The sequence below is a fragment of the Chenopodium quinoa genome, unplaced genomic scaffold (genome assembly GCF_001683475.1).
Source record: "Chenopodium quinoa cultivar QQ74 unplaced genomic scaffold, ASM168347v1, whole genome shotgun sequence".
Taxonomy (NCBI): Eukaryota; Viridiplantae; Streptophyta; class Magnoliopsida; order Caryophyllales; family Amaranthaceae; genus Chenopodium; species Chenopodium quinoa.
The window spans coordinates 3,275,768-3,301,512 of NW_018745003.1; the positions used below are offsets into that span (position 1 = coordinate 3,275,768).

At 37.7% G+C, this 25,745-nt stretch overlaps 1 protein-coding gene and 1 pseudogene across 3 annotated transcripts; one reads left to right on the forward strand and one right to left on the reverse strand.

The window, feature by feature from the left end:
• Positions 1 to 1,790: 1,790 nt before the first annotated feature.
• LOC110707926 lies at positions 1,791 to 22,083 on the forward strand (annotated as a pseudogene).
• LOC110707925 lies at positions 6,815 to 17,299 on the reverse strand. Of its 3 annotated transcripts, XM_021886008.1 has the most exons (10): positions 16,157 to 17,299; positions 15,986 to 16,006; positions 11,324 to 11,798; positions 10,971 to 11,231; positions 10,612 to 10,884; positions 10,143 to 10,514; positions 8,063 to 8,338; positions 7,337 to 7,961; positions 7,136 to 7,246; positions 6,815 to 7,029 (listed from the first exon to the last, which is right to left on the reverse strand). In XM_021886008.1, exons 3-7 carry the CDS (start codon positions 11,372 to 11,374, stop codon positions 8,120 to 8,122), a joined length of 1,176 nt encoding a protein of 391 aa, XP_021741700.1. In that variant the 5' UTR covers positions 11,375 to 11,798; positions 15,986 to 16,006; positions 16,157 to 17,299; the 3' UTR covers positions 6,815 to 7,029; positions 7,136 to 7,246; positions 7,337 to 7,961; positions 8,063 to 8,119. The 3 variants fall into 3 exon arrangements, with proteins under 3 accessions (XP_021741700.1, XP_021741701.1, XP_021741699.1); XM_021886009.1 differs by having other exon boundaries at positions 15,986 to 17,299; XM_021886007.1 differs by lacking the exons at positions 15,986 to 16,006; positions 16,157 to 17,299 and adding an exon at positions 12,043 to 12,355.
• Positions 22,084 to 25,745: the final 3,662 nt, after the last annotated feature.

The window sequence follows — 25,745 nt, forward strand, 5'->3', positions numbered from 1 at the left end:
ATTACTGATACCTCCGTCTTTTGGCTTTTATCTTTGATACTCATCATTAAATTTTTATTATCAGCGGTATCTTCATAATTTTCACCTAATTACTACAGTAAGCATGCCGTTAATAAAATATTTAATTAGTTAATTTGAAATGTTTTAGTTGGAAAAATGAGGAAAAGACTTCAATGCCCTCCCATTTAATCTCCCTCCAACATTTCCCTCCTAAAATCAATTCCCACCACATTAACCTTATAAATACATGCTCTTCTCTCTCGTTTTTCTTGCTTTCTCTTTCTCTTTCGTTTTTTTTTTTGCTTTCTCAATTTTTTTTTAAAGTTAAATCTGCAATGACTTCCTCTTCTGGCACAAGATCTTTTGCAAGCAACAGAAATTTAAGAGGTGTGTGGGTTAAAACCATTACCTGCAATTGTAATCCTCCAAGATCTGCAGACATTAGTTCTCAAACTCAGCAGCTAATCCTGGAAGGGCCTATTACAAGTGCAGGCTCTGTGATTTGCTCTTGTGACTCTTTGATGAACATATTGTAAGGGATGTTGGTGGCAGATCTGGTGACATGTTAGAAGCAGCATATGTTCAACTATTAAGGGCAGAATTCACTGAGTTCATGAAGAAGACAGATGACTTTGCTGATTTTGTTCATATGGTTGTTAAGATTGTTGTTGTTATGTATTTAGTCTTGTTGGTTGTTGTTTTGAAATAGATGTAGTTCAAGAGTGGGTGTGTGAGTTGCAATGAGAACTTAGTTGTGAGATGTAATTTGAATTGATAATAATAAAAGTGTTTGCTTTATGTTATACTCCCCTGTTTCATTAATTATTAACACTTAATGGTGCACTAACAAGAACAAAGTAATAAAATTAGGGAAACTAACAAGAATAAAGTAGTAAAATTAGGAACAATAAAAGGCATATATTAACCCAAACATACTGTTTCAGAAGGTTACGTCAAAAGTTAACTTGTACCAAGTTCCCAACAAGTACACTTGTCTCACCAAAAAAACTTAACCAATTGTTTGATCAAACAGCACCAAACTTTGGTTTATATATACATCAAAAAGCATCTGCACATCTCAAAATTACATCCTTGTCTCGGCTATAGGACTGTGACAGGTCTTGTGGCTGACTTGACAGCTGTGCGCTTGTGAGCTCAGTTACAGACCCTTCAAGGCATGATTTTGTTGTTGCTTCCTTTGCAACATTTGTCTGATCACTCACTCTTGGGCTGTGTATCTTACGTGCTTCTTCGGCCCTTAGCTCTTTTCCTATCAGCCCTCCTTGGTTCACTTGATGATGTTTCCTTACCCTGGACACAAGAAAATACCCTCCACAAAGTTTAGAAGTTTAATTTTAAGTTATGTTTTTATGTTGAGCTATATATGCTTCTGCTATCATTGAAGGTGAAGATTTTCTTATCCTTTTGATCCTCTCAAAGGCATGATATATAATTGTAGACTATGTTTGTAAGGGGCCTTAAAGTGGTTGCTTATTAACATTCAATATTTCCAATCCTGTTGCAAGTATAAATCAAATTTCTAACTGAATTTGAATATACTTTTTTTGGGCGTTTTATCCCGTAGAATATTCTACGGGTGAAATCGCCTAAAATTTTTGAATCTCATAGGGGCTTTTGAAAATTCTAGGCGCTTCTTTTGAAAATTTTAGGCGTTTGACCTACAAAAAAAAACGACTTTAATTCCGACGATGTGTCTGATGACCTTGCCCTCGGTTGGTGGTGGTTTGTTTGGATGAGAGAATGTACGATTGAGTTGGAGGCCAAGGAAGAAAAATATAAAGTATACACGAGGGCATATTTATTCATTTATGTTTAAATGCGGGCGTTTACAGTAAAATAAGGGCGTCGTTTAACAACTTTCTTTTAGAGCTACTATACTCTTCTGGAAAAAACTAGTCTAGCAGATTCTTTTCTTCTTCCTTCTCGACTTTTGTCGTGTTCAGCTCTTAAACCCTTGTCTTTCTCTTTTATGTGAATTTGTGATCTGAAAAAATGACATTGTTCTTCAGAAGATTAGCAAAAGCAGCTCCAGTTGCATTTTCCAATGCATTTAAGGGCTCTCAAAACTCCACTCCTTATACCTCTCGTACCCCTTTTGGAGTGATTGCCGCTTCAATTACTGGAGGAATCTCACTTTATTACCTCACTTCTTCCCCAAATTTGGTATATTTATGGCTTAATTATATATGGGATTTCCATCAATTGCTCATTTTATAATACAATGCCCTTTAATTTTGTTGATTGTTTGGTAATTTATTGTGTTTTTGTTTATTGTCTGAGGGGGGTTATTAATCCCTGTTATTTGGTTTTGACTGTCAAAATGGATTAATGGGTCAATATATATTTTTGGTATGTATGCAGCTCAGTAAATTGGTTATTGGTATCATTGTTGTTTGCAATTGCAGCTTCTTTGAATGTGATATTGTCGATTAACAGGATTTTTAAATAATGGTATGAATGTATGATATGTTGATATGGTTTTATAGATTAGTATTCATTGATACTTAATTGATTAGTGATGATGGAACTGATATCTATGGTGTGTTAGGTTCCAGTTTGGATTTTGGATGATTAGTGGGGAGCATCTGGGTGTATTTTGTTGATGGATGTCGAAATGGTTGTGGCTCGATAATTTTGGATTAATTTGAGGAGAGAATCTTATGAGTAGTATATTGTCAGATACTGAATATCGAGTATCAATGCTTATGTTTTCGTCTAACCCCTTTGGTTGGGACTGTAATTGGATGATCTTCACGACCAATTTGCTAGGCTTTCATTTCTTTGGTTGTATTTGGGGCTTTTGATGTGAAGCTTTTTGTTAATTATGTCAAATTCTATGATGTGTATGATCGAATATGTTACTTCTTTCATTTTGCACATCCAATATGCTTGTTTTGAGAAACCTATATAAATAAGATTTGACTTTTTATTTTTTTAATTTTTTTTTTATGTTTTGTGGCCAAGTCACAAATTGGTTTTTACGATGCTACCATTATGTCTTTGCAGGCTCATCTAGATTCAATCAATGAAGAAACGCAGAAGAAAGTTGGTAAGTTTTCTTTTTACCATTGCTTAAGTGGTGTTATTCTTGGCCTATGCTACTCTATGGATTGATTTGCTCTTCATGTCTAATGCTTGATTGTTTACGGTTAGAGAATGTATACAAATTACTCAACAAGTTTTTATATTCTCAACTTAATAACATAGATTCTATATATACATTTGGTGCCTTACTTTGGTATTTCCTTCCACCTCTCTTTCCTATGTTCACTGTTTTCATGTAAGATTTTAACCTGCCAAGTTTAACTCTTTTATCTGCCCCACTGCCTACCCCTTTTCTGACAAAAAGAGGATGATCAGGATGTGGAAAGGATTTTTTTTTTTTTTGATTCTGCACCTACCTTAATTGATAATTCATTTTATTTTTACAATGATTGTTCTCCACTTCTCCTAGCTCTATCTATCTCTTGACTGAAAAACTTGTGTAAGTTCGAGCACTGAATCCAGATAAGTGGCTTGAGTTCAAACTGCAGGAAACTGCAACTGTCAGCCATAATACGAAGCTCTACAGGTTATACTCCTGTTTAATGCTTGTTGAAGTTTCTTTTGCTTTTGATTTATAAAAGTGTTGAATACTTTCTTGTAATGTCATATAATTGATGTTCTGAAACTGTAGGTTCTCATTCGATTCTGAAGCCGTGTTAGGTCTTCACATTGCTTCTTTGCAAGCATATTCTAAACAATCATGCTTCTTTGTAGAGCTCCTACAGGGCAAAATGATGAAGGGAAAACGAAATATGTCGTTCGACCGTAAGTGTCTTCTTGAGCAATACATGATTATTTATAATTTCTTTGGGTCTAATAGGAATATATCGTCTAGTGTGACATAGATGGATCATATTTCAGAAACTGCTTTATTAATCTGTCTTGCTATACATCCAACTACATCTTGCACTTACATTCTGTGTACCCATTGACATGTACTTGACAGTTAAACTTAATTAGTCTCTTTTTATAAATATATGTATCCTGCCTTAAAAATATTGGATTTGTAAAACTTTTTATTAACACCAGTAGTTTTCTTTCTTTGTCTCAGCAATGATTCAAAGGATAATAATATACCAACACTTCTATTGTAAATCTTCATATGCTTGTTTGGGTCATAAACACCATTTTCATGCAGTTTGAGCATCCTAAATCTAAGAGTAAATCAAACGCATAATTAGGATTGCTATCATCTCTACTGTAATCTTGTTTTGAAAGTTTTCTCTTACAGTCTTACTGCAGCAAATTTTAGAAATTGAGATGTGGAAGCCTTTTTCCATTAAGAGTGTTCTTGAAGGTTGGTGTCTTTAGTTTTTAGTAGTGAACAGAGAATGGAAGGAGCCAAGGAGGCTTCATCTACAACTCTGGGTCTCTGGTACTAATATATTCAATCGCAGCATGCCAACACATTTTTCACATTGTTTCGCTACTGTACCATTAAAGACCTTCTTTGCAAGAAGCTCTGGAAAGTTTTGCCTGTCATGGATTCTTTATGATCCCATATGTGGTAGTGTTACATGCAGAACTTGGCTCTGACTTTCTTTTCCACTAAGGGAATTCCTCTGTTGGGTACATGTTTGATATCCTGTGCTTCTGTCTTTTCAAGTTTACATTTTGGAATTTGGTTTTAGTACATGAAAGCTAGATCTGAATTCCTGTCCATGATAAGTCTACTTCTTCTATGTTAGAGGTTTTTTTAACATGGTTATTAAACCAATTTTCAGTAGAAACATGTCTTTTGATGGAATGCCGTATCTCTCCATCTTACATGTAGAATGTCAAATGGATGGTTTTTATTTTTTTTGTTGGGGGTCTACGGCTTTGTATTCCTGATTTATATGCAAATTGCTTTCAGGTACACTCCCATCTCTGATCCCGATTCCAAAGGGTACTTTGATTTGATGATCAAGGTCCGTCAACTTTTATTGTAGACTTATTTCCACATTTCATTTTTTTAGTTGTTAGCTAACCACTCTGTTTAAAAACAGATATATCCAGAAGGTAAGATGAGCCAGCATTTTGCAAAACTCAAACCTGGTGATGTTGTAGAAGTCAAAGGGTAAGCTCCTCCGCCTTTTTTTTTAGTGCTGGTTACACTACACGAAACCAACAAATTGGCAACGGTTCATAACCCCCCAAAGGCAACAGTTTTGAACCGTTGAGTATTTGAGGGTTGCCAAATCCCAAATAAATTGGCAACGGTTCAAAACCGTTGCCAAAGACAATGCGCGCTTTTTTTTTTTTTTTTAATTTTTTTTTTAACATTGGCAACGGTTAACCGTTGCCAATGACCTGTTTTTATTTATTTATTTATTTTTTAAAACATTGGCAACGGTTAACCGTTGCCAATGACCTGTTTTTTTGATTTTTTTTTTTGGCTGCACTAATATTGACCTGTTTTTTTTTTTGTGTTTTTTTTTGCTGCAATATTATTATTATTATTAATAATAATAATAATTATTATTATATTAATAATAATAATAAATATTAATATTATAATAGTAACAATAATAATAATAATTATTATTATATTAATAATAATAATAAATATTAATATTATAATAGTAACAATAATAATAATAATTATTATTATTATTATTATTATATATGATAATAGTAACCATAATTAGTAACATTAATAACAAAACATAAATAATTAATAATAACAATCGCAAGAGATGATATAAATTAGAAAAATGTTTCATGTATACTATACAATAAATAAGCTAAGCCTAGGATTGATGAAGAGATGATATAGTACAAAAATGTATGACAATATTTACAAATTAAATGTGATGTAGGTCGCCAACATCTCCCGAATTACATGGAGTTCCTCGCTCGTGTATGGAAGTCCCGTTTGCCCCTTGCAAAACTTAGAATACACAAAACGTGAGTTAGTAGAAGTGAAATAATAATAATTGGGGTTAGTTATAGGTGACTAATGCTTGAGATTACAAGAAAAGAGCAAGTAAGAGGTTACGGGACGCAATTTCAACCAAAATGGCTCAAGTAAGGCCATTTTGGCTACTGGGATGCCTATTTTCTACAATTCTTGTCTATTGAACTCAAAACTAGTTAAAACATGTCATTATCACTTAGTTATAGGTGACTAATGCTTGAGATTACAAGAAAAGAGCAAGTAAGAGGTTACGGGACGCAATTTCAACCAAAATGGCTCAAGTAAGGCCATTTTGGCTACTGGGATGCCTATTTTCTACAATTCTTGTCTATTGAACTCAAAACTAGTTAAAACATGTCATTATCACTTAGTTATAGGTGACTAATGCTTGAGATTACAAGAAAAGAGCAAGTAAGAGGTTACGGGACGCAATTTCAACCAAAATGGCTCAAGTAAGGCCATTTTGGCTACTGGGATGCCTATTTTCTACAATTCTTGTCTATTGAACTCAAAACTAGTTAAAACATGTCATTATCACTTAGTTATAGGTGACTAATGCTTGAGATTACAAGAAAAGAGCAAGTAAGAGGTTACGGGACGCAATTTCAACCAAAATGGCTCAAGTAAGGCCATTTTGGCTACTGGGATACCTATTTTCTACAATTCTTGTCTATTGAACTCAAAACTAGTTAAAACATGTCATTATCACTTAGTTATAGGTGACTAATGCTTGAGATTACAAGAAAAGAGCAAGTATGAGGTTTTGGGACGCAATTTCAACGAAAATGGCATACCTCTTCAAGCTGACGTGTGTCTGTACAATGACTCATCACTATGTCATACATGAATCTCATCACGTATAGGCCACAGTCAACTCCGTTTTCCTGTTGTGCGCACTAGCATGAGGAACAAAGCAAATGAATCAAAATGCATAGCTCCATGAAACAAAGCACAACATAACCAAACAAAGCACATGAAACAAAGCAGAACATCATGGGTGAATTACCTTGGGTGCTTTCCATGTAGGACCTCGAGCAGATCGAGGATTTATCTTCTTCATGGTACTACAAAAAATCAAAGTAATAAGTTCAAATTTGACGTTTATAATCAATTCATATGAGTTCAGATATGAAAATGAATAACAAGAAGTGAAACAAACGAGATGCTTACCTTTGCAGTATGGACCTCACGAGGCGCTTTCGAGCTTGAGGTAACCGAGCAGAATCAAAGTAGAAGATTGTGTTACTGGAAACACAAATCACAAGTAGGGTCCAATGAGAACTACACACGAGACAAACAAATCAATAGTTAGCCTGTTACAACAAATAAATTGGGAAAACAAATGAACTTGACTAGCATAATCAGACGTACTCCTCATAGTATGGGACGAATATGAACTTGTCTCCTGCACTCACTGATTGCCTGATACCCCGTTCAGCATAGTACAACACGTCAGCGGAGTTGCCTAAGATCCTAGCAGTTGACATCTGCTCAGGGCACAACCACCCAACTTGACAAGGAGATTCAAGCTCCCATATTTGCTCCTGGAGTGCTCTACATGCATGATAACAAAATGTTAATCGAAAACGAAACGACAGAAACACAGCTTTTGGTACTGAATAACTTAAATTGAGTACCAGTTCAATTACCTCATGGATATTTGAATGAGGGAAATGTTAAGCATTGAACCGCTTAGAAATTCCTTCACATCTTCTTTGAATAGCCATGCGGTTGCATCATCATCGTAGTGGAACAGTTCCTTAGGAAGTTCAATTTGGATGGGGCTGTCATTAGGCAACACGCAAACACGGTTGTGCAAATAAGCTAACTCTTGAGATAGCGATTGAAGCACCGTGTCTTCAACTAATGGAGTAGCTTGCGCATCTGAACCTCGTGAGCTTGCCTTCATCGACGCTTTTCCACTAACCGAGCCATGGTCACTCCTCGCCTTTGGGCCCTCCACCCTCTTCTTTGGAGTTTGGCTTATCCTCGATGGCTAATAAGACAAATAACACAAATGGTTAGAAAAGATTTCGTTCCAACTCTTGCGAAGAAAATCGGGTATAGATTAAAGCGTGAAGTCTAAATCTTAATTACCTGGTTCATCAACCGTATCCAAGCGGATGGCCATTGCACAAAACTACCTTTTGCTGCCTAAAGTGTAGTGAACTCATCCTCCTCCATGGGCACAAGTTTTAAGATGTCCTCGAACCCGGGAACCACAGAATGGATCCCGACAGAATAATGCTCAGGCAGAAGAGGACGCAAATGGACCGTACCTTGTTCGGCCGGTTGTGCACTACCATAGGCAACAAGAGTCAAAGGTCCATCAAATGATTCGCCCGGGTGAAGAAGTTCACAACGGGTCTCTTCCTGCACCAATTAGGAATATAGGCAACAACTTCATTACAATATTCATAACTACATATGTCAGGTGCTTGCTTAAAAAAAAAAGGAAAAATAAAAACCAAAACGAGTGCAGACAAAAAAACAGGAAAAACCGAGCGTTGCTGTGTTGTTGATGCTGTTGCTGTCTTGCTGTTGCTGTGTTGTTGCTGCTGTTGCTGCAACTCTGCATGCTGTTGCTGTGTTGCTGCTCTGCTGTTGCTGCTCTGCTGTGTCTGTGTTGCTGTGTTGCTGTGTCTGTGTTGCTGTGTCTGTGTTGCTGTGTCTGTGTTGCTGTGTTTTTGTTGCTGCTTTTCTGTTGCTGTGTTGCTGCTGTTGCTGCTTTGCTGTTGCTGTTGCTGTGTTGCTGCTGTTGTGTTGCTGCTGTTTGGTTGCTGCTGTTGTTGCTGCTCTGCTGTTGCTGTTGCTGCTCTGCTGTTGCTGTTGCTGCTCTGCTGTTGCTGTTGCTGTTGATATACAGCAACAGAAACAACACAACAACATAGCAACACAGCAACAGAGCAACACAGCAACAGAAACAACACAGCAACAGAAACAACAAAGCAACAACACAGCAGCAACAGAGCAACACAGCAACAACACAACAACAACACAGCAACAGAAACAACACAGCAGAAACAACACAGCAACAGAGCAACAAAAACAACACAGCAACAGAAACAACACAGCAACAGAGCAACACAGCACAACAGAAACAACAACACAGCAACAGAAACAACACAGCAACAGAGCCAACACAGCAACAGAAACAACACAGCAACAGAAACAACAGAGCAACAGAAACAACACAGCAGAAACAACACAGCAACAGAGCAACAGAAACAACACAGCAACAGAAACAACACAGCAACAGAGCAACACAGCACAGCAGAAACAACAACACAGCAACAGAAACAACACAGCAACAGAAACAACACAACAACAGAAGCAGCAACCATCACAGCAGAAACAACAACACAGCACAGCAGAAACAACACAACAACAGAGCAACACAGCAGCAACACCAGCATCAGCAACAAGACAGCAGCAACAACACAGCAACAGAACAGCATCAACCAACACAGCAGCAACAACACAACAGAAGCAACACAGAAACAACACAGAAACAGCAACAGAACACAGAAACAGCAACAGAACACAGAAACAGCAGCAACCATCACAGCAGCAACAACAACACAACACAGCAACAGCAACAGCAACACAGCAACAACAACAACACAGCAGCAACAACAACACAGCAACAACACAGCAACAGAAACAGGAACAGAAACAGCATCAGAACAGCAGCAACCAACACAGCAGCAACAACAACACAACAGAAGCAACACAGCAACAACACAGAAACAGCAACACAGCAACAACAACAACACAGAAACAACAACAGAACAGCAGCAACCAACACAACAACAGCAGGAGAATAGAAACAGTAGAATAGGAAACAACAGCAACCATCACAGCAGCAACAACAACACAACACAGCAACAGCAACAGCAACACAGCAACAACAACAACACAGCAGCAACAACAACACAGCAACACAGCAACAACACAGCAACAGAAACAGGAACAGAAACAGCATCAGAACAGCAGCAACCAACACAGCAGCAACAACAACACAACAGAAGCAACACAGCAACAACACAGAAACAGCAACACAGCAACAACAACAACACAGAAACAGCAACAGAACAGCAGCAACCAACACAACAACAGCATGAGAATAGAAACAGTAGAATAGGAAACAGTAACAGCAACAGAAACAGATAATCACCTGCAGAATAGGAAAGTCATGAGGTGTCGGAGTATCAAGCCCCCTTGAGTCCACCGGTGTTGTCGAGGGGAAGGGCAAGGTCGGGAAATTCATTTGCTTCACCCATGCATTGAACTCTTCGCGCATCTCATTGCGCACTTGTTCTTTAATTGAAGCCACTGTTGCATCGCTTTTCTGTGGCGAGTTCACACTTGCTCGGGATCTTGCAGATTTGGTATATTCGGGACCCATTACCTTCTCCCATCCTAGCAAGCTTCCCCCAGCACCTAATACCCGTCCCGGATGGTAGGGCTTTCCCATAGCCAAGGTGAAGGGGTCCTTCTCTACCGTCGGGACGAGCTTGCCTTCAACAAGCTCTCCGGTGTACTCAAGCTTGAGCAAAAACAAAATGGCAACATGAAGTAAATGTTTATATAAAGTGATAAACATGCAAATGAAAAATGTAGCTCACTAGTTCATAGTTGCTTACTAGCTTATCTGTCATGAGTTTGGTTTCCGGAGCCTTGATGGACCATTTTCCGGTTTTCTTGTCCCGCGAATGCATAGAGCAAAAGAAATCCCCAGCACGACTCACCAAAGTACTGGTCGTGGAGTCAGATGGCGCTGTGGAGGACCCTAGAAGCGTTGTTGGGTATATTCCTTCACTCACCCACGTATCCCTCCATTCATCATACGTCATTGCTCCCATATGATGGTGGTATTGCTTTTGCTTTGCATTACGGGAATTCTGCTCCCTCATTTCCTGCGTAAAAAGGTAGGTTAGTTTCATTACTAATACAAAAGACGATAAATTACAACGCAATTTTCATCGGAGTTCTTTAGACTTACGATTTCTTCTTTTTTACATTTTTGAAGAACGAAAGCTTCCCAATCATCCTTCGAGATGCTAGGCCATATTTGCCATGGGAGTTTATCTTCATCGATGACATCATCATCACTGGCATCTCCTTTCTTGTTATTTGGTTTTCTCACAAGTTTCTTTGTGATAAACCGACGAACTAAGTTACACTTGAAGCTTCTGAATCTTGCCGCAAGTAAGGATTCAAACACCCTTCGCTTGGCATACTCATTTGGAATGTTAAATAGACTCTGCAAGCACAAATAACAAGCATTATTAGTTTGCCCAAAACATAACAATAAATTGAAATTGTTTATAAATAATCACATCAAATCAAACTTACCCTGGTATTATTCCAAAACGTGTCAATCAAGCCTGTAGGTATGTCGCACATACGAAGCGTAATGGGGATTTTGCGCGCACAAATCCCAACTTGACCAGCATACTGACGACGCTATTTACCTGAGGGTTGCCCTACACTGTCATACTCCAAGACCATAGGACCGACAGGTTTCTTGAAAGCTGTCGTCGGACCCCTCTGCTTTTTCTTCGCTGGTGCCTGCACCCCCGCTCCACTTTGATCCTCACGAAACGGCTCCATAATGGCATTATCGATTGGAGGCGCTTGCTCAGCCGCAATTTCAAAGTCATCTATCATTCTCTCCAATACATCTTGCTCCTGATCTTCTGGCTCACCCAAATCAGTTTCCTTGTTCACATCATACGGCTGGTCCCCATCATTAGATGAATCATCTGAGTTAGATTCAACATCGTCAACTCGAACACGGAATCGATCGTCCGCCATTAGATGTTAAAACCTGTCATTACAAACATAACACGTTATTAGCTGCTAAATTGTAAGGTAAACTTATAATCATATATAAATTGCTGAATTATAATACAAATAAACTCTGAAAATGGTGATGCAAGTCAGCATATTAATTTAAAAGAATATAAGAAAAATGGGCAAGTAATTCAACAATTTCATTCATTTTCACCTAAAATGTGATTTTTTTATTATTTCTACGCCTGCAATTCAAACTAACAGAAAATATACAGTACCTCAATCTAATATTCCTTCATCGTGGTCTGATCTCATGTAATTGGATTGGTCGTCTATCTCATTTAGCACAGCAGGTCTAGGAACAGTGAAAGGTGCCGAGTCATCAAAGGCATCATATTCTTCCTCATCCTCGACATCTCCAACGCCAAGGATTCTTCTTTTGCCGGCTAGCACAATAGACCATTTTGAGTCGGCAGGGTCAGATACGTAAAACACCTGCTTAGCTTGAGATGCAAGGATGAATGGTTCCGCACTCTCATTCAGGTTGCCAAGATCTACAAGAGTAAAGTCATCAAATTTGACGTTACGCCTGATATTATCGACCCACTTACACCGGAAAAGAGCAATCGTGAAGTCACAATAATCAAGCTCCCATATTTCTTGAATTCGACCGTAGTATGACAACTCTGCATCAACGGGTGATTTATCCTTAGCACTTGCAAACTCCCTTGACGATGCCACAACCGTTACACCACTGTTTTGGGTCGACAACGATTTCAAATCTTGACGCTCAGTCCAAAATGTGTACCCATTTATGTCATATCCCTCAAATGAGCGAACATCATCCCTAGGACCATAAGCAAGCCACCTTACTGTAGCTGTGACACTCTCATCCATTCCACCCATCACTCGATCACGAAACCAACTCACAAACTTCTTATTGTGCAACTGCATCAGTGCCCTTTCACCTTTCGACGGAAACTCATCACGCAAACTAGCCATGTGCTCGTCTAAATATGGGTGAACATCTGCAACATGGTGCAACACATATAGGTGTGCTTGTAAGAACTTCTCTCGATCAGGTGACATTCGTTTCGACCCGATTGTGCCATGACCATCAAGTCTACCTTCATGTCGAGAAGTAGGAATACCAATAGGTTCAGCAACGGCTATGTAGTCGGCCACAAAATTACCAATCTCCTCGGCCACGGTCCCTTGAATCATACTTCCTTCCGGGTGAGCCCGATTCCTAACTTTATCTTGCAATGTACCCATGTGTCTTTCAAAAGGATAGCACCACCTCAAGAACACTAGACCGCACAACTTAATCTCACGCACCAAATGAAGAATCAAATGCACCATTATGTCGAAAAACGAGGGCGGGAAGTACATCTCAAATTTGCACAAAGTCACAACCACATCCGCCTGTAAAGCATCAAGGGTACAAGGATCAAGCACTTTGCTACATATTGTATTGAAAAACGAACAGAGGCTTGTAATAGCTTCCCTCACGTGCTTTGGCAAAATACCACGTATTGCAATTGGTAGAAAAACTTGCATCAGAACATGACAATCATGGGATTTCATACTTGTCAGCTTCAATTCTCCATTTAAGGATACAAATCTTTTCATGTTAGATGCGTACCCTGATGGAACCTTAATGCCATACAGACATTCACAAAACCTCCGTTTTCTACCCTTGACAATGTGTAGCAAGCCGGAGGTAAATAGGCCTTCCCCTCTTTGGCTTTTCCCTCATTTTTCTTCTTCGACGCATTCGAGGCCTTTCCCTTTTCCTTGCTCTTCCCCTTTCCCTTTGTCGAACCCATTTCTTTTTTCCTTTTCCTGTTCCTTTCCCTTACTAACCCTTTGCTGAACCCACAATTCTGGACGCACCCCCATCTTTTCCAAATCTAAACGTGCACCCTTTCCGTCCTTTGTCTTGTTTTGAATATTCATCAGCGTTCCCACAAGAGCGTCACACACATTCTTCTCTATATGCATTACATCAAGGCAGTGCCTAACGTCATGTTCTTTCCAGTACGGGAGCAACCAAAATATTGATTCTTTTTTAAAGAGAGCAACTGATTCCGCCGCTTTTTCAGATTTCCCAAATACTGTTCGTACACCCTTGACCCGAGCGTAAACCTCCTCACCAGTCAGTGGCCTAGGAGCAGTCCCCTCCTCCACCGTCCCATCGAAAGCCTTTTTCTGCCGACGGTACGGGTGATCGCGCCTCAGCAATCTTCTTGTCCTCAAATACACCTCCTTGAAAGAATGATCCAGGCGTCTGCTTGGCGTATCATCAATACAAATGGGACATGCCTTTTTCCCTTTATTCTTATACCCAGACAAGTTGCCATATGCAGGAAAATCATTAAGGGTCCACATAAGAGCTGCACGCAATGTGAACATCTCATTCTTATGAGCATCAAACACGGAAACCCCTTCGTCCCACATCTTTCTCAAATCATCAACCAATGGCGCAAGATACACATCAATGTCGTTTCCAGGTTGCCTTGGCCCCGATATCAAGAGTGAAAACATTACATATTTCCGTTTCATGCACAACCAAGGAGGCAAATTGTAGATCACTAAAAGTACCGACCATGTGCTGTGCTGGGTACTAAGAGTGCCAAATGGATTCATCCCGTCCGTGCACAAACCAAGCCTTAAATTTCTGACTTCATCACCAAATTCCCCAAACTTCATATCAAGGTTCTTCCATTGCGGGGAGTCAGCTGGGTGCTTCAGCATTCTGTTTTTCTTTCTTCCCTCTGCATGCCACCTCAGGTTTTTAGCGTCTTTTGGTAAAGAGAACAGACGCTTAAACCTAGGAATTATGGGAAGATACCACAACACCTTAGCAGGAGGTCCCTTCGTACCAGCATTGCAACTCTTGCGCTTGTAGCGCGACTTCTTGCATCTTGGACACTCCTCCAATTTTTCATATTCATTTCGGTAAAGAATACAATCATTAGGACATGCATGTATCTTCTTATACTCCAAACTAAATGGACACATGAGCTTTTTAGCGTAATAGTAAGACTTAGGAATTTCATTCCCATCTGGCAGCATCTCACTTAACACGCTCAACAAGGAAGTAAAACTACTGTCCGTCCACCTATGCTTCGACTTAATGTTAAAAAGAGTTAGCACGGCTGATAGTTTGGAGTACTTTGTGCACCCAGGATACAAAGGCTTTTTAGAAGCCTCCGATAATGACTCAAACACGTCACCTTCAAAACCACGCATCATCTCATCCACACCTTCATCATCAACCTCATCCTCATGATCATCCTTAAATCCCTCCTCAGCACCATCATCATCAATATGTTCATCATTCTTGTATTCCTCGTCCACACGGATATTATTGCTTCTATCATCATGCACATCTGTAGGGAATTTTTGCGTAACTTTTACGTTTCGCCCTACTGTTGGTGTCATGTGTTACGATGACCCTTTGGCTAGTCACCGTGAATGATATTGAAATGTTAGACGGAGTCGCCAATGAGTTTGGGATAACTCATAACCGGTCATACGACCTAGTTACACCCCTGATCGCGGGCACTATTAGGCCGGATCGACCCATTTTTACTGGTTTGTAACCAAAGAAATAGGATTCGGGGATTGAAGGTACGAACATAAGCCACGTAGGCCGTATTCGCCTAAATTGGCCTCTACTCGAACATCTTGCGTATATGGCATACATTATAGTCAATTCATTGCAACGTTTTAACCTTAACCTATTACTAACAAGTCTAGGTGTTTTAAGGACTATCTTAGATGCACATGTAATCCTATTATTAAGTGATCGCTTCGATTTAATCAAATTTTAGACTAAGCAATATTATTAGTTTATCTGATTTAGAGTGATTGCAATTACATGTTCTTTATCCTTATGTGCATATTTCATTGTAAATTACAATGTGTTATGCTCTTTTTACTAGATGAATCAATATACATGATCATAAATATTCCAGACATAAATTATGTCTAAATATAACGAAGCAATATCGATAATTTCAACCATAAATCATATATGTCCAAGTATCAATGATACTTTTAGACATAATGAACAACAACAATAATTAAAGCGAATAAATCATAGCATCACAAATAAGTATAAACATGCTCATATCACGTAATAATAACAAATAAGATTAAAAGCCTAGCATGACACTAATAAAATCGAAAAAAGGGAGTTAAGAGAAAACCCACCTCGAGTGCGTTGATTTATTGCTAAAATCCAACAACGCAAATAAACCGTTAGTATTGACAAGGAAAAATAATAATCAAAGCTTAAATAATTAAATAATTAAAATAAACTAAAATAATTAATTTAAATAATAAAAATATTAAATTGAGTTGATGAAACCCTCAGGTTAAAACCTTTTACGTTTGGGCTTCAAAAGATGTGAATCGCAAAGGGAACAACGCTGTGGCGCAATGGTGAAGAATAGGTGGCGGTTTGCTGTGAAAGGTGGCGGTTTGTAGCTTAATAAGCTGCGGTTTTTCGATTGTGCGTGGTGTTTGATTTGTGCGTGAGGCAAGGTCCTAAGGGGTTTTGTAACTAAGAGAAAGAGAGAGAAGAGGAGAGTTTGTCAATACAAAACTCTAGAGATTTTTGGTTGATTAATTGTTGTGTGTGTCATTTGAGGGTGAAAGACTTGGGTATTTATAGGGTGAGGATGGTAGAAAAGATAGAAGAGAATTGGTGGCTTAAACTAGTTAGGAGACTTGGCCAACCAATAAGAAATTTTGGTGTTTTAATAAAATAATTCTATTGGTTGAAAAATAATTTAGCAAAGGATAATTATTGATTAATTTAAAAAATAATTATCATTGAAGAATTTAATCAAGATAGCTGGCCACATCAAGAGGTTGATATTGATCCATGAAATAAATCTAACGGCTTAGAATGAATAATTTGAATCCAGTGGTCTAGATTAAATAATTATTGATAATTATTAATAATAATCATCAAAATACTTAACCATCCAAATTAAATCCAAATAACTGCAAATTAATTTAAGGAAGATAATTAATAACTATTTTCCTTAGTCAAATAATAAAATAAAGAGAATTAATCCTTTCACAATATAATAAAGTCGGCCATGTTAATTATCGGATTTTAAAACTACAACCAACTTGTAAAAATCGTACAGGATTCGTTTCTTATCCAAAAATCTTGAAATTTTGACACGATGTAGATAAATGTTTTTATGATCTACATATAAAATTTCAGCTTCAGATTCCCAGCCAAACGTTCCCAGTAAAAGTTTTACCGAACTGCTGTATGGAAATTCCGATTTCAAGATTCAATAATATTTTAATCTTGAAAATAGATAACCAAATGGAAAATTAATCTTTTGAGCCTTTGAAAATCAGATTTAGGCTGCCATTATGTAATTTTCTATCTTTAAATCAAAGGTGGTGATTTAATATTAAGTTTCAAAATAAAATCAAGAAGATAAAACTTCCATTTGTTGAAAGGATAAAAATTAACAATTTAGCTTTCTAATAATTAAAAGAATTATTTAATAAATAATTCTAATAAAAATCATGGAAATTAAATAATCACAAACCTGATTAAATATGTGGGCTTAATCAGATTTTAATTATTTTGGACTTACATAATTTGGGCTTAATTCTTAATTAATCCCGTAATGTCTTTCTCGTAGCAGCTTGGACCGGGTTCAGTAAAAAAGCCATAACTTTCAAAATATAACTCGGAATTGAGCTCATAATATATTGCCGGAAATCTCTTTCCAAGCCCGATCCAATGGAAAAGGAATCAGACCCAAATAATAAACCGTTTTTTCTGGGCTAATCCGATCTTTAAAACATTGCATTTGGACTTTATTCAATTAAGCTTTAATTATTGGACTTAAATCATGGATCATTACAAGAAGGCATGAAAATGGATATTTAAGGGTTTTAAGACACGAACAATAATTTGGGCTAATGGTTTAAGGGTTTGGGTGGAAATTAGGCAAAGCTTAGAAAACCGTGCACACCTTGCGAATTCACATCAATTGTAACTGTAACGAGTATGTAACCTTCATCATCGGGTTTCATTTTGGGAGACACCGAATTAGGTGTCTACAACATCATACCCAATAACATCCCCACTGTACTCTCCTTCTTCACCATGCCAAATCCACACATGATATTTAACCCTAAACCCACGACAAACTACATGATCTCTAATGATATCAACACTATTGACCACCTTCACATTATTACAATCAACACAAGGACAATAGAGGCACTCGAAACCCATTCTGCGCTGATAAGATGAAGCCGTCTCGCAGAACTCTTGAACCCCATTAAAGAATTCCAATGTATCACGTCTACCATACATCCATCCACGATCCCTCTCCATTAAGTAAATTGTCTCTAAACATGGCAACATATTACGAATAATGTATAATTGCTACATCAATTATATATACAAATCAAATTCAAACACACAACATGCATATAACATTCATATAGATACAAAAATGCATATATGCTTCCAAAGGGTCCTTATCACTCCAACCTAACCCATCCTTGAACGTTTACTCTCACTAGTGAATGTATATCAGATTTCCAATTTTAAGGAAAATCCGGCAGCATTTCCCCCCAGTTCTCCAAGTACACGACGTAGGTAATTACTTACCCACATATGTACCCAGAGAACATGGTGATCCAGGAAATGCTAAGCCAAGATGTTCCTTAAAATCGAAAAAACTGACATACATTCACCACCTAAGTGAGAGTAAACGTTCAAGAACAGTCCCAACCGGGGACTATTCAAGACTTTCTCCTAATGAGAAAGCCTTGAACGGGTATCTAGGCATATGATGATACATGCAATCAATTAAAAACCAATGGTTTAATCACACATCATGATAGAAGATGCACCAAAGTTATATCACACACCATCTCCAAATTAAAAAATTGTGCACATAAAGTTATATATATATACCTGAGTACCTATAAAGGCTCAACACTCTCAAATAGAAGGTCAATGCCAAGGTCTATGCTTCGCCCAAAAATTCCTGATAATCTTTTTCAGTGTAACCTATATAGAACACAAATAGAAAACCAGATTAAGGGAAAAGATAAGAATGATATTAGTGAGCAATGCAAGAACAAGGACAGTCAGAGTAAGATATACCATACCAGGATGTTTTCCGCCCACTCTCCAAACTGATAATCTTACCCTAGAAGCCCTTGACACCCATTTCTTAGCCTGAAACACGCATATATATAGTGAGAAGCAACTCATAAAGAAAAGTATATTCAAACCCTAAACCCTAAACCCTAAACCCTAAACCCTAAACCCTAACCCTAAACCGTAAACCTTAAACCCTAAACCCTCAACCCTCAACCCCCCCCCCCCCACCCCCCTTCTCTCTCCAAAACTAAGCAACCCTTAAAAGGAAGTAAACAAAGAAGAGAAATAACAAACTACTCAATATAATTTTTTGCAACTCAAATGCAAACGACAAAGACATCCACCCTCTATGATAATAACCCACATTCTTTATCGAAGTGAAAAAACTTCTTAACTACTCCATATAAGCTTATTGCAACTCAAATGCAAGTACACACTATGCCTCTTAGTCTCTTTTTTTCTAGCTTGCTTCATTCACACCAAAGATACAGCATTCAAGCATACAGCATATAACATACAACAGTTAACATACAGTTAGAGCAGTGGAGGCAGTTACGATGAAATTCAGGAGTAGCCAGAAAAGAAGAAAAAAGCCATATGAGGGGGCTGTCATCTTGCACACTGTTGTTTGCAGGAGACAATGGAATTAATTCATTCAAAAGAAAAGGGAGAAATTTACTCAAATAGCACACAACTTTATTCAAATAGCCGATTTTCGCAAATGAACCACCACAATCAAGTGCAAGCCCAGAACTTTATTCAAATGAACCACCACAACTTTATTCAAATGCAAATAATTGAAGCTATAATGGTTTGGGGCGTAGAACAAGCCCAGAACAGAAGAGGTGAGTGCGCGTGAGGAGTAGAACAGAAGAGATGAACTTACCCTAGAACAGAAGAGATGAGAATGCGTGAGGAGTAGAACAAGCTAGCCCAGAACAGAAGAAGTGAGTGCGCTTGCTTGATGAGGAACCAAAATGGCTTCAATGGACCCTTCAATGGAGTGAATTGAGCTTCAATGGCGCGCGTTTTTGGAGGTTTCAAGCGAAAATGGAGAAATGCAATAGGCTACAGTACGTATGTAGAAGCTGAGTGCGCGTTTTTTAATTTTTTAAAATGGCAACGCCTTTGGCAACGGTTAACCGTTGCCAACTTCCCCCAACACCTATGGCAACGGTTAACCGTTGCCAACTCTTCCCCCCCTTTTTTTTTTAAAAAAAAAATATTTATATTTGGCAACGGTTAACCGTTGCCATAGGTGTTGGGGGAAGTTGGCAACGGTTAACCGTTGCCAAAGGGGGATATTAAAAATGGCGCTCAATGAAGTTAGCAACGGTTTTCATAAACCGTTGCCGTAGGGGGGTTGCCTATTTCTTTTTTTCTACTAGTGTTAGGATTTTAGTGCAGTTATTGATCAAGTTGCTTATTTGAATTCTTGTGCAGACCCATTGAGAAGCTCATGTATACTCCCAACATGAAGAAACACATCGGCATGGTAAGAAACACATCGGCTTGGAATGTGATATCCTTTTTGAGAATTTGTTAGATCTGACATAGGGTTTCAAATGAGAAAATATTACTAGTAGTTAACTTTGGCTTTATCCTCTCTACTTGAAAACTCCTCATTATTTATAGTTGTGACATGAACTTATTAGTTCCTATTTTTCTGTGAAATATTCTTATGAGATGAAAAGTATTGTGTGGGTTGATGTTTTGTGTACTTGTAATTGGCAACAGATTGCTGGTGGGACAGGTGTCACTCCAATGCTTCAAGTAGCTGAGGCTATCCTGAAGAATCCAGATGATAAAACTCAAGTTAGCTACCCTTTTTCTTTGGTACCATGTATAAAATCTGTTTCAGCATTCCTTTGTATGGGGCTTTACTTGAAAAAAGGGCTAATAATTTTATAATATTGTCAAAAAAAAAAACGAGTATTATGAATCTGGTTTTTTATAGTTATTAGCTATCAATTGATCTTACAGGTATCACTGGTCTATGTAAATGTCTCTCCTGATGATATTTTACTGAAGCAAAAGCTTGACATACTTGCCACTAGCCACCCTAATTTTAAGGTACTGTTGTTTGATTACTGACCAAATTCTGTCATCAAGTATGACAAATTGGGATGCTGAAGGTTTCAATGAAAAATATATAGGTATTCTACATTGTTGACAATCCATCAAAGGACTGGAGAGGCGGGGTAGGCTATGTCTCAAAGGATGTTGTCACAAAAGGCTTACCTGGTCCTGGGGACGATACTCTCATCATGGTAAGATAAACATAGCTCTTTCAACTATTAGTCAATGGTTTGTGAATTTTCGTCTACATCAGGTGAATTGAAGCCTTTGTTCCTAAGCATGTTAGTAATTTCTCTCTCAAGTGTTCAAATTTTCATCTGTTCTTTGATTTCCAGGTATGTGGTCCTCCTGGTATGATGCAAAAAATATCTGGAGACAAGGCTAAAGATTACTCTCAAGGAGAGGTACTAAAAACACTTATGTTGCTACATTAACGGCTTAAACATTTACGAACCTAAACTATAGTCTTAAGACTTACTTCAGACTTCTAATCCCTCCATCCTTAGCTAATAGGGTGCATTTTTAGAGTAAATAATATAGAAAATATACCATAACTATCTACCAGTATCATTTATTGGATTTTTACTTTGAGATGACCTAATATAGATTTGTACCCTATATTTTGGGGGCGGAATGAGTATATGATTGAGCTGCCTAAGGTGGCTTCTCGCATGATGTTGCTAACTTTCTATGATAACCCACATCAGTATTCCTATTTGGTGTTGACTTAATTCATCATTATTGATTCGTTGCACCGGTTTCCTATTTTGCAGGTAAGTGGAATACTCAAGGAACTTGGATATACAAAAGAAATGGTCTACAAATTTTGAGGGATCCTGCATAATTTACAGAAATAGGAAAAGAATTTGGATAACATAGTAGCATCTTGTAGCTTGAAGGGCACAAGTGTGCTATAAGTTAGAAATAATTCAATGAAGGTGCTCTGCTTTTATGGGTTTCGTCCTTTGGAGAAATGGACACTTGTTTTTCTGCACGTTCACCAAACTAAAGAAACATTTGTAGGGCGTTTTTAATGCTCTATTGTTGAAATGAAATGAGTATTGTTGGCTCATTTTGTAGATTTTCTTATATTTATCTGTGAATTTGATATTCCACAAATGAATTGGGGATTAATTTCAAGAAATTGAACAAGATACTATCTCTTCTTTCGAGTTTCAAATTGAAATAAATTATGATACAACAAAATGCACTTTGGGAAAGTTTTCATTGATGTATTCAAACGACATGCATGGCTTGATGGCTAATATTTACAGAATGGAAAGGTATTCAAGCTGGGGATTCATACCAAGTCAAGTAGTCACTACTGGATGCCAGTTGAGTGAGGGAAAGGAAATTTTGGAATTAATTGTTGAGAAAGATTGTCAATCATAATGTCAGTCAGTAGTGGTACTAATTCGGACATTGCAGTTCTGTTTGAATCGGTTTAGAAGATTGAACCATAGAGTAATTGGAATGGTCATGCTGTGGTTTAAAATTTCGCATACTAATGAAAATGTTTATCTTAATAAAGTGTTACTAAACAACCCAGGTATCGCCTAGGACACCAAACTATTCTATTAGAGGAAAGTTTTTTTTTTTCCCTGAGATTTTAGAGTGCCACATAGGATTATTATTTTTAAAAAAATTATTAGAGCACCACGTAGGATTATAATTGATTTATTTCATGATAAAAAATTTATATAATAAATAAAATTATAAACTTTATCATACAAATGCATGAAAATCTTTGATATTACAAAAATACGAGCAAATCGTGCAACGCAGAGGTTTAAATCTAGATTTTTAAGAAGGAGAGATTTAAAAAAAAAAAAAAAAAAACTTGTCAAAAAGAGGGGTTAATTTATAAATTAAATTAAATTTATAAAGCTATAATTAAGAAATTAAGACATACTTAAAGTACAAGCTAGTTTCTTACTATTAGGGCACAAACTACCTACAAAGATTAGTTTTAAGTATTATGTAACATGAAAAGCTAATTTGTAGAGGTGATCAATATTGGCCAGGCATGAAAATATGGCGGGTTTGGACAAGCCTAAAAACGCATTTTTTAGTTAAAAATTCGAGTTTAGCCCGAAAAAACCTATAAAGTTTGATTTGGCTCGACAAACCCGCTACTTTCTTCTCTTTCAAGTTTATCAAGGGGTGTATGTGTAAATTACATATAACTTTGGTTAACTGTTGTTTTCTCTTTCCTCCTTCAACCTTTTGCTATTTTCTGATTTTCTCTCTCCTCTTTCAACCTTCAATTTCAATGGTGAAAAATACACATTTTCACTACGACATTGAACAAATCGAAATCAATGGAGGAAGGAAAAGTCAGCTATCCTTTAAGGTTAACCATGCCATTAATTTCTCCTTTTGTTATTAGAGTTTTCGTTTATTTTCACCGATGAAGCCGGCGGAAATGGTGGTGCTATTGGAGTAGAGATTGGAGAAAGAAGATTGGAGGTGGGTGGGAATTGAAGAAAAATTAGTGTAATTTCTGGTTTGATTTTTGCAGAAAAAATACGGTGACCCATTATAGGTAGGTGCATTTAAGTGAATTGCTATTCGTCGCTCGCAAATTACCAGGCATCGCTCGCAAATTGAAGTGAGTTTACCATTTTGCCCTTAGCTTGTTTTTTCTATAAAAGAGAGCCCGAGGTTGCAGTAAGAAAACACGAGCTTCTCACAAAATTTACCGAGGCTCGAAAATTTGACTTTTTGTTAAAAAACCCGGGGCGTAAAAATCCCGAGCTAATTCACCCAAAATCGAACTTTTTTCTCAAAAAAATTTTCTGTCCATAAATCTGTCGGTTGAATATGTGGAACGACGCCAACAATCGCACACCGGAGGCATCGTCGGAAGATCCTGTAAGTTAGCAAATTTTTTTTATTTCTGTTCATTGCACATCCGCCTAAAAATTCCGGAACTTTCAAGGAGGATCCGCCTGAAATTTCCGGATCCTCCTTGAATGTTCCGGAATTTTTAGGCGGATGTGCAATGAACCAGATTTGTTTTGTTTTGGTTTATTTTTTTGATATTTTTACTGTTATTGTTAATGCTGTTATTGTTATTGTTATTGTTATTAGTATTATTATTGTTATTATTATTATTAGTATTATTATTATTATTACTATTCTTATTATTATTATTATTATTACAATTATTACTATTATTATTATTACAATTATTATTATTATTATTATTACTATTATTATTAGTATATCTCAAAAACAAAGTCATACAACCTACAATAAATTAGTGGGTAGCCGAGATACAATCTGAGCCCCCACTCCTCTAGCTATAGCAAAACCCACCCTAGTGAAGATATGAGCTGCAGCACGAGCCCCAATGTCTAGCTATTATTATTATTGTTATTATTAGTATTATTATTATTATTATTATTATTATTATTATTATTATTATTAATAGTGTAATTGTAGTTGTTGTTATTATAATAATTAGTGGTGTAATTATTACTATTAATATTGTTTTTATTGTTGTTAGTGGGATTGTAATTAATGTGTTGTTATTATTGTTGTTAGTGTTGTTATTGCTGTAGTTATAATTATTTATTTATATTGTGATGGTTTTATTATTTTAGGGTTCGGATAACGAAAACGACGCCGAATGTGTGAACTACAGTGAACATTTTGTCACAGACACGGTCTTTCCAACGTTCGAATCTGCCGCTGACTGGGCGGATGCTGTTGCCCTAAATCTGGGATTTGTCCTTGTTAAAGCATCTTATTGCAAAAATAGAGATGGTAGGCCTTACCGGTATTTGAGGTGTGATAGGGGACGAAAGAGTCAGCCGAGGGATCTCGAGAATGCAGTTCGGAGGGACACAAAAACGAAAGCTATTGGTTGTCCGTTCTACATCAAGATTTACTACGTGCTTGTTACCGATAGTTGGAGGATCCGGGCAAAAAACGACGCAACTGGGACCCATAATCACCCAACTATTGTTTATCCGGAGGGTCACCGTAAGATTAGTGGCCTGAGTCCGGATGCGAAGAAGGTTGTCCGCGACTTGACGAAGTCGAAGGTTGCGCCGCGTAACATCATGGCAACCATTGTTGAGCAATATCCCGGTGATCATCCAAACATCCGGCATATTTACAATTGCCGGAATGACTTGAGGGCAGAGATGTCCGACGGGAGAGGAGTGGTCCAACAGTTTCTTCATCTGGTGAGAGAAAGCAAGTATCTGTTCTGGGTCAAGGTCGATGAGGAAGGCGTTCTCCAACATGCGTTTATGGTTCACCCTGTAACGGTGAACATACTACGCACGTACCCGCATGTGATCGGCATGGATTCTACGTACAAGACCAACCGGTACGGGATGTCGTTCTTTGAGATAGTTGGCGTCACACCCACAAATCAGAATTTCCTAGTGGGTTACGTGTTCATGCGCAACGAGTGCACGCACCATACAACACTCTAAATCATCAAAATTGCAAGGGGTGGGAAGTTGTAAAATTCTGCTACAATCATCTTCGGAGAATAAACCCCTTAGCATATCATAATCCCACTCACCATTACCCGGATGTTTAAGGGTAGCCACCTTGAGGTCAGGATCAAAATTAGGCCCATGAGTAGGTACTGTAGTAAATGTCTTACCAGGGAGCCATGAATCCAACCATACTCGCACAGATTCATCATTGCCAACACGCCATTTTAGACCATCCAGCAGTAAAGACTTTGATCCCCACAAACTTCGCCACGAA

Bases quoted from the DNA above. Each gene is read 5' to 3' on its own strand.
- LOC110707925 (XM_021886008.1), bottom strand. From the start codon at position 11,374: ATGTGCGACATACCTACAGGCTTGATTGACACGTTTTGGAATAATACC. The intron at 11,232-11,323 runs GTAAGTTTGATT...TTGTGCTTGCAG, and splicing joins CGTTTTGGAATAATACCAGG to AGTCTATTTAACATTCCAAA. The intron at 10,515-10,611 runs GTAAGCAACTAT...TTTTTGCTCAAG, and splicing joins AACTCATGACAGATAAGCTA to CTTGAGTACACCGGAGAGCT.